This window comes from Cyanistes caeruleus, chromosome 2, assembly GCF_971803275.1.
Source record: "Cyanistes caeruleus chromosome 2, bCyaCae1.hap1.1, whole genome shotgun sequence".
NCBI classification, from domain to species: Eukaryota; Metazoa; Chordata; class Aves; order Passeriformes; family Paridae; genus Cyanistes; species Cyanistes caeruleus.
Genome location: NC_141702.1, coordinates 3,572,855 through 3,591,155, shown reverse-complemented (window position 1 = coordinate 3,591,155; position 18,301 = coordinate 3,572,855). Strand labels below are relative to the sequence as shown.

At 50.8% G+C, this 18,301-nt stretch overlaps 1 protein-coding gene across 1 annotated transcript in view; it reads right to left on the bottom strand.

Moving 5' to 3' along the window:
• Window positions 1-9,849: 9,849 nt before the first annotated feature.
• BLK (BLK proto-oncogene, Src family tyrosine kinase) overlaps window positions 9,850-18,301 on the bottom strand; it is a 44,871-nt gene continuing 36,419 nt past the window's right edge. The window contains exons 10-14 of the mRNA XM_086875430.1: window positions 18,069-18,248; window positions 17,476-17,552; window positions 14,240-14,390; window positions 12,350-12,481; window positions 9,850-10,574 (exon numbers count right to left, since the gene is read on the bottom strand). Coding sequence (XP_086731556.1) covers window positions 10,366-10,574; window positions 12,350-12,481; window positions 14,240-14,390; window positions 17,476-17,552; window positions 18,069-18,248 — 749 coding nt within the window. The 3' untranslated portion in view covers window positions 9,850-10,365. The remainder of the gene's footprint in view (window positions 10,575-12,349; window positions 12,482-14,239; window positions 14,391-17,475; window positions 17,553-18,068; window positions 18,249-18,301) is intronic.

The window sequence follows — 18,301 nt, the reverse complement described above, 5'->3', positions numbered from 1 at the left end:
GCAACATTTGGTGGCAGAGGATTGAATCTGACCCTTCTTCCTCTGAGCAAATTCCTGCACTTGGCATGTTTCAAGCCCAGTTTGCTTCAGCTTTAGCAGTAAAATGCAGATTCCATTGAAAAATGCCAGTGACTGTCTCTACTCTTCGGCCTTGCTTTGTTTTTAAATCAAAGAACAGCCTCAGCATCCTCCCTCATCCTCCTTTTTATTTCCCTCTTGGCAAAAAAATAAAGGCATATATTTTTCCTAGAATGCTGGTATCTCTGCCCAGAACATGCCATGACATTATTTTTAACTCTGTTTTCTCTTCCTTGCTTTTCTTTATGGAAGAGCCTTGGAAGCCTCTCTTTTTTATTCTTCATCTGAACCCACATCTGCTTTGCCCTTTCCTTCCTCGCTGCTCCTGATAAAACACCTTGGTCTGATTCCAGCAAAATGCCAAATGTGCCGTGCAGGGAGCTGGGCAGAAATACCTCTGCTGATTAAATCACCCTTTTTAAATAGCCTGAGCTCTTCATGTCAACCCTGGTGCCAAAGGGTTTCTTGCCTACCCAAATCTCCTCAGCAGCAGCAGATCAGTGGCAGCCAGCCTCTCTTGCTCTTGGCTTGTGCTGAGAAAAGGCAGCTAAAAACCAGACAGATATGGAGATGTCTCCTGAAACAACAAGAGGAGGTGAAGGAGCAGGAAGAAACATTTCTGGGCAGACTGGGCTTTGCATTTCACCCAAATTCTGTTGTTTTCTGGCTGAGTGTGGGCTGAGTGTTGTGTGAGGAGCCTTAGAGGGCTGCCTGTCAGTTGTGGTGTGTTTGTGGGTGGGTTTGGACCTTTCCTCAGCTGGATTCGCAGGGCAGTGAGGGGTTTAGGGAGGCTTGGATTTGTCTTGGTGACCAAAGGTCCTGCCACATAAAAAATATATGTGTAAAGAATACAGAGAATACATAAAATAAAAGTAAAAACCAAAATGGCACCACCTGATCTTTGAGATCTTGTGGCACTTCCCGGTGCTGAGTTTTCTTCTCATGGTGCACAGGGCAAAGGGGCTGCCCTGCTCATGGATGGCTGAGCTTCCAGTGGCTCCAATGCCCCTGTTCAGGCGGAGAGGAGGGAGGAATTGATTCCATCTTGCTGGGCACTCTGGACCTTGCAGATGTTGCACCTCAGAGAAGAGGTTAAAGGAGGAAAGACATGAGGAGGAGACCTGACCTCCTGCGGGCTGGCTGTGCTCAGTGGATTACCAGGGAAGGAGAGATGTTCTCTGGCTAAGAACAGGTTTCTTTTTAGGATGGATAAGACAACTTTTCTCACTATCCATCCTGGTGGGCTGCCTGGACTGCAGCAAAGACTAAAACACTCTCCCTGTGCATGGTGGGTCCAGGCTCCAGTGCAATTCTGCATCTCATCTCCAGGGATTCCAGGGCTTTGATATTTCCTTGTTCTCATTTGGGTTCTGGCCATCAGCACTAGCAAGAGCTGGTTCCATGGGTTCAAAATCACTGTGGATCTATAATCGGTGTGAAAACAGTGTGGATGTTTATATGGATAGAAAGAAAACCCAATTTTACACCAGCAAGACTTTAGATAACACTCGGGGGCTTTGCCAGGTGTACAAACCCTACGTCAGAGGGGAGGAGGAGAACGGGATCTACCAAACATCCCATGGGAACTGCTCAGCTTGCTGCTGAGGGCATCCAGCTCTTTCTGTTGAAGCATCACCCTGGAGCCATCAGCTCGGGGAGGGGACCCAGGACAGGAGCATCCTGCGCCCCAACCCTGTTATTCCACGCTCGTCTGCCAGCGCAGCCCTGGCCCGTCCTTCCCGTTCCCAGGCAGGAGTCAAGGTCTCCGTGCAGGAGAGCCTGACGCAGGCGGCTCCCCCCGTGACGCCCCCGCTGCCGGGGACGGAACATTCCCGAGGGGAGGCGAGGGGTGGCCGGGGGGACAGGGCACAGATGTGCACACACAGTCACCTTGAGCAGCTCCGGAGCAAGCGGGGATACGGCAGGGTTGTTTTGCTGTTCTGCTCCAAGCAAGAGGAGGAGGAGGAGGAGGAGTGGGGCTGACAGCAGGGATTTCGTGGGAGGTTTGCGTTGGAAGTAGCCGGCACAGCTGGGCTCTGGCCCGTGGCCTTCACCTGCTGCTTTGCCAGGGGAAAAAGGAAAGGGGAGATGTGGTTGCAGAGCTCTTTGGTTTCTCCTGCTTTCATATTTTGTTTTGTCCCCAGGTGGAAGGACCCTCTGGTCCTGCAGCGTGGGTTGGATCCATCCTATTAAGCTCTCTTCACCTTCAGAAAAGGATGGCCAGGCTCACAATGATTATCAGGAATTTGGGAATGGTGTCTGGCTCATAAAAACCCCCAAACTATGCCTGGACTCACCTGGGTCAGTGCCACCCAGGCCAAGCCAGACCTGTGCCAGACTAAGCAGGATGGAGAGTTTGGAGATGGAGCTTCAAAGGGGTTTTTCTGTGTTTCTAGGAGAGACAGAGAAACGGGGTCATCCCCTTTCCCTCCACCTATTTTTTGAGCTCCTCCTGCTTCAGAGTGAACACTGGTTGTCATTTTCCCTGCAATGAGCTATCCCAATGTTCCTTCCTTTTGCATCCAGATGGGACAAGGCCAAGAGAACCCCTCTGAGTAAAACACATCCCCAGGGATGAGTCCATCCCCAGGGCTCAGACCTTCCTTACTTGTGTACAAGGAGCTGGGGGTGGGAAGCTGGAGAGGGGCTTGGGACAAGGGATGGAGGGATGGGACACAGGGAATGGCTTCCCACTGCCAGAAGGCAGGGATAGTTTAAATATTGGGAAGGAATTCTTCCCTGTGAGGGTGGTGACGCCCTGGCACAAGTTTCCCAGAGAAGCTGTGGCTGCCTCTGGATCCCTGGAAGTGTCCAGAGCCAGGTTGGTTGCTTGGAGCAACCTGGGAGAGTGGGACAAGTTGATCTTTACGATCCCTTTCAATCCAAACCATTCAAGTGTTCTATGAAGCTGGAGGTGAATTTAGATCACCATCCTGGTGGGTGTTGCTTTGCTCCCAACGAATGGCTTTGCATTTTCATGTCACACCTGGGGGCTGGCACATTGTTGGTCCATGCCAAAGGCTTTGCAGTGTTCCACTGTCCCTCTCTCTCTAGATCAAACCCGTAATAGACAAAGCAATATTTTAGAAACACCATCGGTGCTTCTGTAGCACCACACACTCAAACTGTGCACGCAGAGCACACACACAAACCAGTCCTCCCACCCTGCAGCCTTCCCCGACTCCCCAGCCCACTGCATCCAACACCCAGCCACAGGCTGAGCCTCTCCCAGCCATTCTGAATCCCAGCAGCCAAAGTGGGAGCGAGAAGAGGGCAGGGGGCTGGGGTGTAAATTGCTCACGGAGGATGCTATCACGTCAAACGCACTGTTTACAAGCTGCTGCCAGGTTATTGAAGATCAGAGAGGGGCTGGCTCTAAACACAGCTACTCCTGGAGTGCAGCGTGTCGGGGCTGGTTGATACATGTCCCCCCGCTGCCCTTGGGGTGACCTTTGAGACCCTGGAGTTATCAGGGGGAAGCGACCATGCGGTGGGGCCGCAGGACCACCTACGGTGCGAGGGGAGCTGTGGGGAGATGCTGCCCAGCCCAAGGGGAGGAGATCTGGAGATACAGAGGGCTCCTGGCCCCTACAGAGCCAGGGCTGGGAACCTATAGGAGCATCCAAACACCTTGGACAAACATTTGCCAGTCCACGGGTGGTGGAGGTGATTTTTGCCAGTCTGACCTGTTGGGTTGATTTGTGTTCTCTGTGGTGTTGACCCATGGAGAAAGGTGGCTCTGTCCACCAGATGAAAACCAGCGCTGGTGATTTCAGGCAAATTTGTGTTTGTTGGATGTATTAAATGTATTATGTTGTATTAAATTCAACACAGCCAGGAATATGATCATCTGCACTGCTAAACTCTTAACCCGTTCCTCCCAGAAACAATTAAAAATCCAAACAATCCCCGGGCATCAGACTGGAGACAGCACACATCAAGAACAGCTCCCAGAATACATTTTGGATCTGTCTGCACTGTTTTGAAGGCTGAGAGAGTTTAATAGCATGGACATGGCCAGAGCAGACCAGCTGGCCTCAGGACCAGGGGAAAGAAATGACATTTTTTTTTGTTTATGAGCACAGCTGTACTGAGTAGGTGCCAAAATTTAAGGTACTGGAGATCAACACCAGACAGAGCAGCCCTGGCAGTGTTTGTCCTGCCAAAGGAAAGCCCCTGAGGTCCTTGTCTGAAGATGACAAAGTCTAGTGAAGGTGTCCCTATCCAGGGAGGTTGGAACTGAATGATCCTTGAGATGTCTTCCAACCCAAACCATTCTGTGATTTTATGGAAGTTGTTCAGATGCAGATGGAAGAGGCAAGGTGTGATATTAATTTCTCATCCCCTGGATAAGACAGATCGGTTGTTCTGGAGGTTTGATCTGGATAAGAAAAGAGGGTAAAGCCTCTCACCTGTTCAGAGCAGCTGTGGATCCCCCAGCTTGCCAGAGCACAGTCCCCAGTCAAAGCTTATCCCTGTGGCTCGGAGGCTCCCTGTGGTTATGGAATCATTTAGGTTGGAAAAGCCCTCTGGGATCGAGCCCCACCATCCCCCAGCAGTGCCAAGGCCACCACTCACCCATGTCCCCAAGTGCCACATCCACACAGCTTTTCATCCCTCCAGGGATGGTGATTCACTCACTGCCCTGTTACCTCATTCCCAGACATCAATATGGTTTTAATGCCATTTCTGATCATGATCCCGAGCACCTCCAGCCCAGGGCAGTGGGCTGACCACAGAAAACTCCCACCACCCTGCCACAGCTGCCTTTCCACCGTCTCCACCCTGTGGCTTCAGCCTACCCTGAAAAGAAAAGAGGAAAGATAAGGCCAGAAGGAATTCAGGTGAGGATGAGTTAAATACACATTTGAAAGGCTGAGGGGAATCTCCTGCTGTCACAGAGATGGCCAGTAAAACATCTGGCTCAGGTAGAACCAGGGTGACATCTGGCATTTGGAGGATGGTGGCAGGGATTGGTGGCTCCAGGGAAATGTTCCTTCCTCCTGCTCTGCAGGCAGAGAACTGTAGCTCAGGTTTAAGGTCAGAGGACAATCCTTTCCTTGTGACCACCAGAATGGCAATGCCAGCCTCATCTCCAAGGGGAGTCAGAGCTGCATCTCCTGTTGCTCCCAGGACTGTGAGCAGGCCAGAGCAGCTGGCCATCCCTTCTCCCAATCTCTGGGTAAACTGCTGATTTTAGCTGGGAGTGACCTTGGACAGATTGAGGGAGGAGGAAGCCCTGGAGAAAGGAGGTCTGGAAGCAGCCTAGGAAAGGAGAACCCATGGCAGGTCACAACCTGCAGTGGTGGGCAATGTCATGGGGAAGGGTGCAGCACCAGCCCTGGGAGAGCAGAACAAGGAAATTCAGTCATTTAGAGACTTTCCAAGCCAAGGATGGTGTTGTAACACCTGGCTCAGCCCCCTGAGGGATGAGCAATCCTCCAGAAACAGCCCCAGCCCTCTGCCTGCAACCCAACACAACCTCTTTGGGGCAGCCATGAGCCCTGAGTGACTAAGGAAAATGCTTCCCTTGATCCCCGTTATCCCTGTGGGGTTTTCCTGGGTGCTGGCAGAGATGGAATGCTGCCCTGAGTAGCCAGTGGTGATGGACAGGACTTTCCTTGGGCTGATTTCTTGTAGGCTCTGTCTCTGCTTCCCACCAGGAACACATCTGTGCTCCCTGCTACCCTCACAGCCTGGCTGTGACACACAGACCCAGCTTCTCCTCGGTGAGGGGTGCTCAGGGATGGCCACAAATGCTTTTCAGAGCCAGCCTGGAGCATCACCAACCCTGAGAATGCTCTGAACCAAGACTCCTCAGAAAAGCAAGCTTGGTGAATTCTCCAAGGGTTCACCTGGGCTCTGGGCTACAGAGAGGCCTGGCCAGGGAGGGGGCCCTGGTCATTGTTCCCTTTGGTGGAGGAGCTCAGAGACCAGAGCTCAGCCTGGCAGGACACTGATGCCATTGTTTGCTCTGCAGTGTTTGCCAGGGAATATTTACCCCGCTGTGTGTGGGTGGAGATATAACAGAGCAAGGTGAGGGCTCCTCAGCACCTCCCTTCTCCAGCAGCTTCGGTTTGCAGCGCCAGCAAGGCAAGCTCCAGGCAGCCTGTCCTGCACAGAGCAGGTGGAGACATCTGGACCCTCCTTTTATCCCCCTGGGAGAGATCCTGAGCTCCTGGAATGTGGCAGTGTGCATAGGGATGGGCTGTTCCTGCCAGTGCTGCTCTGCTCCAGACAAGAGCCCAGCCTGGGATGGCTTTGAAATAAAATCCCAACAAGTTGTTGTGGGACAACAACTTTAAATTGAAGGAAGGTGGATTTAGATTAGGTATTAGGAAGAAATTCTTGTCTGTGAAGAAGCTGTGGCTGCCTCTGGATCCCAAGAAGTGTCCAAAGCCAGGCTGGATGGGGCCTGGATCAACCTGGGATAGCAGAAGATGTCCCTGCCCATGGCAGGGGGTTGGATCAAGATTAATTTTAAGGTTCCTTCTATCCTGAAGCATTCTGTGATTCCATGGCTCTGTGACATGACTTTGATGCTGCTTTGCTCTTGTTTTACCCCAGCTGCCCAAGCCCACCTCACAGCTCAGGGTCCAGAGGGAGTGTGTGCCACGCTGAATCTTTCATTAGACATGAGGAAATCCACACTACTGAGAGTGCCTGGCTTCTGAGGAGAGCTGGGGCTCACACCTTACCAGACAGACAGCAGGAAAACCACCCAGTGCTGCAGCTCCCCACAGCCCTGCCCTCTCACTGGTTTTCCTTTGCTCTCCCTCCCTCTCCCACCTCTCTCCCCTCAGCACCTGCTGATTTTTCCATGCCTGTCTCCCCTGCTGGTGCTGGCTCCAGGTGTCCAGATGCACTTCCCACTTTGCCAAGATGTCCCAGTGCACAGCTGTTGCCCAGAGAGGTGTTACACAGCAGCCAGGGGCTATTCCTATATCTGCAAGGTGAAGAACTGAGAAATACCACAAAAACCTTCTCTCCAAAGCCTCAAACCACTTGTAAACAGGGTGTTAATGACAACAAACTCGGCACAAGACCAGACGTTACCCACAGAGATGAAATTTCAGACAGAATGATGGGGATGCAGGAACAGGGCCAGGGCTGTGGAGGAAAGCAAAGATCAATAATGGAGGACTGAATCTTTCAGTGTGAGGATTGGAAAGACCATTCCAGTGCCACCCAGGGAAGAAATGAAAGGATTTTCTTGCATATTATGCAGGACACACGTCACTTGATAATCATTTAAACCCTTGTCTGGGCCATCCAGGGGTTCAAGCTCTGTCTGTGGCAGGAATTGACTCAAATCTTGTAAAATACCTCTGCACAGCCCAGCAAGTTCTTCTTGGGTAGGTTGAATTTGAGAGCCTGGATCACTTTTATCACCTTCCTGCTGCTCCAAGCCTCCCCTGTGAGCCTCTGGCTGGAGCTCACCCATGTGGACAGACACCTCTTGGGCTGCCAGGTTGGTATGGGGACAAGAGGGTTCTTTCTGATGGCACTGGGGACATCCTGGGCTGGAGGTCACAGGGGACAGCACCCCACTGCTCACCTGGGATTGGACTGCATGTCCATGCTCAGGAGAGCAGGTCCTTTTCTCTCCAGCTGTGGTGGAGGAGCTGCAGGGCCCATTTCCCAGGGGTTTTGGTGGGTGTTTTGTGAAATTGTGGGTGTTTTGTAAAACCATCCTCAGGGAGCTCATGTTCTCCCTCCATGCCCTGGAGAGGCTCAGCTTGGTGGCACAGCCCCATCCTGCTTCCCCAAGGCAAGGGAAGAGTTTCCAGTGGCTTCATGGAGGAGATTATGGAGCCAGGTCTGCCCCAGGGAGCAAATTTAATGTGTTTGTTCAGCAGGAGCAAAAAGAACCATGGTGTCCAGTGCAGAGGAAGCTCAGCTCACAGCCTCTTGTTATGTTCACCCTGGGCTTGGCCACGTGCTGCAACTGGCCATAAAAATATCCATTTCCTTTCTAATTTGAGCTACAACACTTGACACTTTGGCCTTGGGCGATAATGCAATGTACAAGTGCTCAGCAGACACCCTGCAGCTCTTCTTCCTGCTTTGCTCCAGCACAAATAGTCCACAGTTTTCACTTCAATAAAATATTAACAGCCAAGGAGTCAAATAGCTTTCATCTGTATTTATTTCCTGACTATCATCTCATTAACAGGAATCTGCTGGTTCTTCATGGAGTTCCTGGGATCTGCGAGAGACCAAACTGGAATTTCAGCAAGGGGAAAGAGGTTTCCTTCAACTCCAGTGAAGATATCGAATAAATGGCTTTTTTTCCCTGTGGTTTAAAATGGGCTTTGTGTAATTATAGCACATGTCACTTGTCTCTTGGGAACCACGAAGGAACTGGACCGAGCCTGATTAATCTGAAATTATTTCTAGGACTTACTAGCCTTGAGTTCACAGGGTTCAGATGGTGAAGATGGAGATCTTTTCCACAGCCCAAGATTTCCCATCCAGCTCCAAGGCAGTCCTAGAGGGGTGCAGGTCTCCCATAGACCTCCATCCACCCTCCCTATGGAAAAATTCTGGACTCTTTAGGTTTTCTGTACTAGATGTAGCATTTCTGAGACTGGGTCATCTCAGCCAGTTCCCTCTTCCTCAGTCTGGGAGATCATTTATTGTTATTAAATCCTTCTTTCCCCCTCTTTCCTTTTTCTCCCAGGCCCTTGTGCAGCAGTGGCATGAACAGGTAATTCTGTGCCGTGTCTTGGGCTTGGCTGGGTGTTTTTTCTGATTCACATGGCACAGTATCATGGGATGGTTTAGGCTGGAAGGGATCCTAAGGATCACCTCATTCCCACCCCCTGCCATGGGCAGGGACACCTTCCACTATCCCAGGCTGATCCAAGCCCCATCCCACCCAGCCTTGGACATTTCCAAGGATCCAGGGGCATCCACAGCTTCTCTGGGAACCTGTGGCAGTGTTTTACACCCTCATTCTAAAAAGACATCTTCCTTATATCTGCTCTAAATCTACCCTATTTTAGTTTGAAAACATCGCCTCTTATCCCATCACAACAGATCCTGGTCAAAAGTCTGCCCCCATCTTTCTTACAAACCCAATCTGAATATTTTAAGGTCTATTGGAGATTTCTCTTTCCATCTGGGCTGTTTCTTTCCCATGGCAATCCCTTCTTCACTGTGAAATGCACCCTCTACAGCTGGACTCAAAATCTACTCCACGGAGGAGAAAGCAGCAGATGAAACACCCCGGAGAGATGGTTCTGGAATGTTCCCCCGTGCCCCAGCCTGGAGCTCACTCCTGTGGTGCTCACACACCTCCCGTGTGCCATCTGTGCCCTTTTTCTTTGCCCTCCACTCCTCAGCCCAGCGAAACTCCTGACTGGAGCCTGAAGCCTCTTGTGGTCATTCCCCCGGGCTGGAGCTTCACCAGAAACCAGGGAAATGTCATTTGAGCCCTCCCGGCGCTGGGTGCGGAGCGGGACCTGCCGGGCTCTTGCACCGCGAGCTTGCAAGGGTTTTTTTGAAGGGTTTTATTTCCGAACTATTTTTTTTACACGAGTTTTTACTCCCCAAGAGCCGTCCAGATTGGCTGGGAAGGAGGGACATCTCGTGGCCACACCGCGAACACCTCTCCTGCTCCTCCAGCATCCCCGCATTTCCTCCCCGGGTACCACCCCAGCATCATCCCCGGCCTCTCCCTCCTCCTCCTCCTCCTCCTCCTCCGGGTGGCCGCGGGGGGGACAGGGGCTCGCTCACACCCTGTCGCCTCAATAAAGGGACGGGAAATCCTCGCATCCAGTTTTTTATTACTGACTCGAGGCAGAGCGGGGGCACCGCCTGGCAGCAGCGCTCCGGAGCCGCTGCGGCCCAGGGAGGAGCGGGCGGGACACGCTCCCAGCGCCGCCCGTGGCACGGAGCGGGTGGAGGATGGCCAGCAGGGCCATCAGAGGGGGCAGAGATTCCTCACCCCCAACAGCAGCACCCTGGCCACGGCCCCCTCTCCCCGGAGCTGCAGGTGCGGGGCTGAGAGGTTTTTCTCTATGCAGGTGGGTGGCGAAGGAGTCTTCTGTCCTCCGTGCCGGAGGTGATGCCTGCCAGGTGGGTACAGCCCTCCGGGGCGCTCGGAGACAGCTGTGACATCTCTCAGCCGCCTCTTCAGTCTCTGCGACATCCACCGAGCCGGCAGCATCCTCCTCCCCCGCGTCCCTCCTCGCTCTCCATCCCCACGCACGGCCGGGAGAAAGGGAAGGGCGCTGGTGGCGGTCCCGCAGCGCTGTCCCCAGGAGCTGGCGGGGCCGTGGCTCACTGCTGCGGCTCGGGCTCGTACTGCTTCTCCGTGGAGGTGTAGAAGTCCTCGAGCACCGACTGCAGGTACTCGAAGGTGGGGCGCTCCTCGGGGTTGCTGCGCCAGCACTTGAGGATGATGCTGTAGAGCTCGCCGGGACACGCCTCGGGACAGGGCATGCGGTACCCCCGTTCCAAGTTGCGAATCACCTCGGGGTTGGTCATCCCTGGAGGGGAACACAGCCCAGCAGGAGTTACCCGGCAGCCAGAGGGGGAAGGTCAGCAGCTCCCAGCCGGGCAGGGCTGGAGGGGCTGCAATGGTTCCTGTGTCTGGGAATTGTCCCTTCCTCAGGGTCCTGCTTCCCCTCCGTCCCTCTGTCCTCTCCATGGTTCCCCTCTCTAGGTTTGGCTCTGCACGGTAGAACCGAGGGAAGGAAAGCCAGCTTGAAGGACTTTTTGTGACAAGAGGGACCTGGAGGGGCTGGAGCGTGTCCAGGGCAGGGAACAGAGATGGGGAAGGGGCTGGAGCAGCAGGAGAGGCTGAGGGAGCTGGGAAAGGGGCTCAGCCTGGAGAAAAGGAGGCTCAGGGGGCCCTTCTGGCTCTGCACAACTCCTGACAGGAGGGGACAGCCGGGGGGGTTGGGCTCTTCTCTCAGATAAGAAGAGGAAATGGTTTCAAGTTGTACCAAGGGACATTTTGATCAGATATTAAAAACAATTCCTTGATGGGAAGCGCTGTCCAGCCCTGGCACAGCTGCCCAAGGCAGTGCTGGAGTCCCCATCCCTGGAGGGATTTTCCAGATGTGTAAATGTGGTAGTTGGGGACATGGGTCAGTGGTGGCCTTGGCAGCACTGGGTTAATTCAATTTAGGGGCCTTTTGCAACTTTAACAATTCTGTGATTCCAGGAGACAGCTGTGTGTGTCTGGGCACACTTCAGTGAGCACCTCGGGATGAGCCAGGAGCAGCACGGGATCCTTGGAAGGGCCGGGACACTCATCCCGTATTCCCAGCACCTGGTACCTGGATAAGGGATCCTGCACCTGTTTAGGGCATCCTGTACCTGTTTAGGGCATCCTGTACCTGTTTAGGGGATCCTGTACCTGTTTAGGGCATCCTGTACCTGTTTAGGGGATCCTGTACCTGTTTAGGGGATCCTGCACCTGGATAAAGAATCCTGTACCTGTTTAGGGGATCCTGTACCTGTTTAGGGGATCCTGTACCTGGATAAGGGATCCTGCACCTGGATAAGGGATCCTGTACCTGTTTAGGGGATCCTGCACCTGGATAGGGGATCCTGTACCTGTTTAGGGGATCCTGCACCTGGATAAGGGATCCTGTACCTGTTTAGGGGATCCTGTACCTGTTTAGGGGATCCTGTACCTGTTTAGGGGATCCTGCACCTGGATAAGGGATCCTCTACATGGATAAGGAATCCTGTTCATGGATAAGGGATCCTGTACTTGGATAGAGGATCCTGTACCTGGATAGGGGATCCTGCACCTGGATAAGGGATACTGTACCTGTTTAGGGGATCCTGTACCTGGATAGGGGATCCTGTACCTGCATAAGGGATCCTGTACCTGTTTAGGGGATCCTGTACCTGGATAGGGGATCCTGTACCTGTTTAGGGGATCCTGTACCTGTTTAGGGGATCCTGTACCTGCATAAGGGATCCTGTACCTGTTTAGGGGATCCTGTACCTGGATAGGGGATCCTGTACCTGTTTAGGGAATCCTGTACCTGTTTAGGGGATCCTGTACCTGGATAGGGGATCCTGTACCTGTTTAGGGGATCCTGTACCTGTTTAGGGGATCCTGTACCTGCATAAGGGATCCTGTACCTGGATAAGGGATCCTGTACCTGTTTAGGGGATCCTGTACCTGTTTAGGGGATCCTGTACCTGGATAGGGGATCCCGTACCTGGATAAGGGATCCTGTACCTGTTTAGGGGATCCTGTACCTGTTTAGGGGATCCTGTACCTGTTTAGGTGATCCTGTACCTGGATAAGGGATCCTGCCGTAGGTGATGATCTCTGTCAGGAGGATCCCAAATGACCACACGTCAGATTTGATGGTGAAAACCCCATAGTTAATGGCCTCTGGAGCTGTCCATTTGATGGGAAATTTGGCACCTGTCCCAAAGGAAACAAAAGGAAATAACTCCTGGATCTAGAGCATCTCCCTCACCTCCCACAAGCAATTCCCCCAAACTGACCCCTGGCTCCCTTGGGCTGTTGATTATGATTCTGTGGCTCTCCCTAGGAAAGGGGCTCCAGCCCTTTGATTATCTGCATGTCCTCCACTGGACCTGCTCCATCCCAGAGCTGGATGGAATACTCAGAAACAATTTGGCAGATTTATTGTGGGACGACAACAACCGTAGGATTTTTATTCTGTATAAAACTTCTTTGGCTTTCGCCAAGGAAAATTGGATCAGGTGATCCTTGAGGTCTCCTTCCAACCTGGTACTGTGTGATTCTGTGGAATCACTTATCAGAAGGGGGTTGTTTTTGGCAGAAATGCATAAATATTACAACAAATATAAATTCCCCAGTCCTTGAAGCTGCATAGTTTTATTAAAACCAAAATAAGCCCCATTTTATTTTGTCCATCATGTTCTTGCTGAACCCACTGTGGGCAGCAATGACCATAAGGTTGCAGTTTCAATTTAGCTAAGATAAAAAAAAAATAACAAAACAAAACCAAAAACAACCAACAGCAAAACCACCCTGATAAGTGGGAACTGATCATGTTACACTGCAGAGGAAATCACATTTTTATTTATACACATCCTTGCAGGACTGGAAATCCAATGCAGGGTGTGAAATAAGTGCCTCAGTTGTTGCACATCACACTCTGAGTGACAAAATTGGGAAATGCAATCTATGAAGTGAGAATTGCTCAGAGCAGATAGAGGGGAGCTGTTATTCCAGAGCAAAGCTTGCTGGAAAAATGCTGATGGAAACTGTTTTCCAGTGGAATAGAAGATCCTTTGGTTATTAAGAGAATTACACTGATTTCATCAAAGCTCCTCTTAAGGATAAAACTGCCTTAAAAATTTGCAGCAAAATCGAAGTTCTCCTCATGGCAGTTTCCAAATTACATTTTAATATCCTGAAATAGTTTTGCATGTTGAAATGGGCATAATTTGTAGCAAAAAGTATTTGGGGGACAGGAAATTGAAAAAAACCTGATTTCTTATCTTATTTTAAAAAGCTCACAAAACAAATTAAATTTCCTTTCCTCAGGGAATACTTTAAGGGGAATTCTATCTCATCCCAACTCTAGAAGAAAACAGATTTCCAAAGTTTGAAAATCTTCTGGTAAGGGCCACTTATGCCTGACTTAATTATTTTATTTCAGTCACTTCTGCTGCTTTCCCTGATGCTCTGTAGAGCCCCTTTGCAATCTGAATGATTTCTAAATGATTCCATGATTTATTGTTTTCTAAGTGATCCCTCTGCTGTGGAAGGGACCTGATGTGGTTTGGTTTGTCTGGCACACGTGGAAGCTGCTGCTGGATCCAGATTTGTGGATTTCCAGCTCTGTTAATTCCTTCCCTGTGGATGGACCCCTGTGAAAACCTGGCCACAGGCAGCAGCTTTCATTAGCTGAGGTCAAATTTCCCCAGCAAACAACTGGAGAGCCAGCAGGACTCCCTCAAACAGAACCAAAAGAGCTTTTTTCTCATCTCCCTCTGCAGCTTTCAATTGATTTTACAGTCCCCAAGCGCTGCTGCCTCCCCCAGGACTGGATTTTTGGGTGTTTCTGTCTCTTGCCCGGTGCTGACAGCAGCAGCCCCGCGGGCTCTGGTGCCCTGTGCCCGATGCCAGCCCGGTGTCCTGGCATTCCTGGGGGCAGGAGGGCGGGAGGCTGGGAAGGACACCCACCTTCCTGAGCCAGGTACTCGTTCTCGATGAGCCTGGCCAGGCCGAAATCAGCGATCTTGCAGCAGAGCGTCTCCGAGACCAGGATGTTGGCAGCCCTCAGGTCCCGGTGGATGAAGTTCATGCGCTCGATGTAGGCCATGCCCTCTGCCACCTGGGAGGGGAGGAAGAGCCCATCCTCATCATCACCTCCCCAGGCTAGCTTTGCTGCTTCTCACCCTCCTTCACAATGCACAGCATATTTACAGGGTTGCTGCTATCTCTCCCTGATCATGGATGTGCCTCCGTTCCCCATGGATGGATGGACAGGTGGACCAGCAGACAGGTAAATAAATATCTACTGCCCTTGTACAGGTGCAGATATTCATCTTTACCTGCCTGAGCAGACAAGTGAAGTAGAACAGAAGCACCACTCTCTGTCCTATTCAGAAGGCACAGCCCTGAGTCGTGTCTGCAGCAAAAACCACATCACTGGATTCCCAGTTCCTGCCACAAGTCTCACCTCTCCAGTGGGGATTTTAGTCATGAATATTCCAGGTTAAAAATGTGAATTAAGATAAGGAAAAAACAAAACAAAACACAAAAACATCAAACTAGGAAATCATAGAACTATAGAATGGTTGGAAGGGACCTGAGGACCTTAAAGATCCTCTCATTCCAACCTCCTGCCATGGGCAGGGACATCTTCCACTATCCCAGGCTGGCCCAAGCCCCGTCCAGCCTGGCCTTGGACACTTCCAGGGATCCAGGGGCAGCCACAGCTTCTCTGGGCACCCTGTGCCAGGGCCTGCCCACCCTCACAGGGAAGAACTTATTCCTAAAATCTAGCTGAGGTACCTGGCGTGTGATGAGCCTCCATCAATGACAGCAGCAATATTTCATTGATGAGTGCTGGGGGTTGAGAAGGGAGATTGGTAGAAGACAGAGGCTGCCAGGTGGAGTCTCAGATTTGGACTGGGCATTAATTGGGAAGGTGAGTGGATGTGTGCAGCCCCTGCCACCTATACCCTATAGGGGTAGCACCTATTAAAGCTTTTAAGTGCCTGTGGGTGAGGGCAGAGCAGTTTTCCACTCCATGCAGATTCACATGAGCCTCAGAACTCACGTGTGGTTTCAAACAGGATACTCACACGTACTTTCCAATGCTGCATTTCTAACCTGTGTCAACACCCCTCTAGTGCAAGGGCTGGTTTCTACAGTGGAAAATGGAAGAATTGATGTAATTTCCTGTCCTGATGTTAATGAGATAGGACCTGGTGCTCGGCCTGTTCCAGCCCAGAGTGTTTTTAAGCATTTACCCTCAAGACTGACCACAGGATCGAATGCCTCGGCCCAGACTGCTCTAATTTTAACTCCCACGGATGTCATCGGATCAAAAAATGCGCTCAAGAGGGTTGGGAGCCTGTTGGGCTGCGATGTCACCCCAACACCACAGATAAACAGGTGACAAAATAGGTCAGTAGACTGCCCTTTCCCCCTGCTGCTCCTCCCAGAGATACCCAGGGAATGTGAGTCCCTGCCCTGGGGAGGTGGTGCTGGGGTGGGAGAGGGAAGGATGAAAGTTGCTCTTCCAGTGCCTCAGGGATGGGTAAAATCCTTCCTACCCCATGCTGAGGGTGACTCCTGTGGGTGTTGCATGATTGGGGTGTGGGGGTTTGGTCTGTGTTCAATTATCCTGGTCCTGCTGTGGGGTGCAGTTTGTCCAGAGAAGCTGGGGCTGCCCTGGATCCCTGGCAGTGTCCGAGGCCAGGTTGGATGGGGCTTGGAGCCAGCTGGGATAGTGGAAGGTGTCCCTGCCCATGGCAGGGGGTGGAATGAGATGATTTTTCAGGTCCTTCCAACCCAACCCATTCCATGATTCCATAATTCTGTAACATTGACCAAAATCTTTGCTCTGAGTCACCCAGAGATTGCTCTGGCTTCGGCAATTTCCTCCTGCACAGAAATGCATCTTGCCAATTTCTAGGGAATGCTCCCACTAAACCCAAGGGCTCTGTGATATGGATTAACTGGGATCATTTTCCTTATCCTCAGGAATTTATCACAAACCACAAGCTATAATTTTCAAGAAGGGAATGAAACGATGAAGGATGGAGGGAGGGCAGTGGGGATTTCAAGAGAGGAGGGAAGGAAGGAAGTAATTAAGTTGAATACCCTGAACAGGAAGGGTGAATTTGTCCCCATAACATCTCACAGACAATAATGATGAAGTTGCAGATACGGAAAATTTATCAGTAGTGAAGAGGGAAGGAACAGAAAGAGGTTCCTCTGCACCCCTATGGACAGTTCAAAGTAAAAATTACAGAAGGTGGCACTTCTTCAAAGAATTTAAATCTTTTCATCCTGATTAAAGCAAGAAGGAAAGTCTTTCACTATCATAAAACATCTCCTCAAATATTAAGATTCTCCAGTTGTTAATTCATTACAAAGTAACTCTACATAAGGGCTGGAACCAGCAACCTTTACATGTTGTTTCCTCAAATCCACTTTGACAAGAGAAGCTGAGTGATTTTGTGGATAAATCCCAGAACTTTATTCAGCCTGATCCTTCAGGGTTTTTTCCCCCAGTATTTCCTAATTAGCCCAGCTCTGCTCTGGATGAGCCAAATTCTGTCAACAGCTGGCTGGGACCAAAATTCAGTGATTTTGCCATTCTCATTCTTCATGTGGTTTCCCTAATTTTGCCCTATTTGTGTTTAGAGGCACTTCTGGACAAAAATGTTACAGTGCAGCTGCAACTATTAAGATTTGCAGGCTGGAGATGCTTAAAAGTTAAAAGTTTGTTTTCCTAAAGAACAATATTCCCAGATTTGAGAGTCAGGACATCCTTTATGCCTCATCATCAGAAGGGCAGAATTGCTTCATTGGGTGTCTCTTTGCTGAACTTTTTTTTTTCTTCTTCTTCTTTTTTGGTAAAAAGAAAAAAAAAACAAACTTTATTTCCTGCTGAGTAAGGGTGAAAAGCAAAATAAATAATATCAGAACAAAATAATCTCAACCACCCTCCCAAAAGCCCCAACTCCAGATCTCTAGCCCTGCACTAAGCTATCAGAGGGCTGCCCTAAGGACAGAACTGATATGCACATGGACACAAGAGAGATGAGGAGAATCCCTAGGAGAACACAGCAGGAGGAGCTGTTTTTCTCCAGGAAATCTTTGCTCTGACTTCAGGCTTGCAGGAGTTCCACACTGAGGCAATAACAAATCTTGGACCCTTTTCCCAGCTACTGTTCACTGACCTGAGCAGACATATCAATGAGTTTGGGGAGACTCAGCTGGCTTCCTTCCTCTGTCTTCAGGAAATCCAGCAAACACCCTGCAGGAGAGAAGGGACTGCTGGAACTCTTCTGAATAATCTATAAATTTGTTTTCCCTGGTGCTTCTCTCAATACATGCAACAAATCTGCCTCCATCCTAAGGAAAATCTGAGGAACCAGAATGGGTGTCCACTGCAGCATCTTCCATTAGGAAAGCTCCCAAGCAGCCCAAATTCCCCTCTGTTTTTGCATGGATCTGTTCCAAACCACTGGGCATTCATTGTTTAAACTTATCAACAAGAGGGGCAAAAGAAAGGACAATTTCACCATGAGGGGAGAACAAACTTCCAGTGAGAACAGTGGAGAGGAGAACTTTAAACACTCTTCAAATGGAGCATCACCATGGTTTTTTCATCACCCAGAGAGTCTCTGTAGTAGAATCAAACTATTTGGGTCACTTTCTTGCACATTTGGTACCACCCCTCCTGCCCACCCTCATTCTGCAAGGGAGCATTGGCCAGATCACCCAACTGGTTCTGCAAAAGCCCAGCCAGGAGCTCCAGGAGGGTTTTTACCATTGGCCATGTACTCTGTCACGATGTAGATGGGCTGCTTGGTGACCACGGCGTACAGCCGGACCAGCTTGTTGTGCTGCAGCTTCTTCATCAGGTTTGCCTCTGCCAGGAAGGCGTCAGGATCCATGCTGCCCTCCTTCATGGTCTTCACAGCCACCTTGATGTTGTTCTTGTAGTAGCCTGCGGAGAGATTGTGACGTTTTGGGGAATTTTGGGCTCTCTGCAGGCTCTGT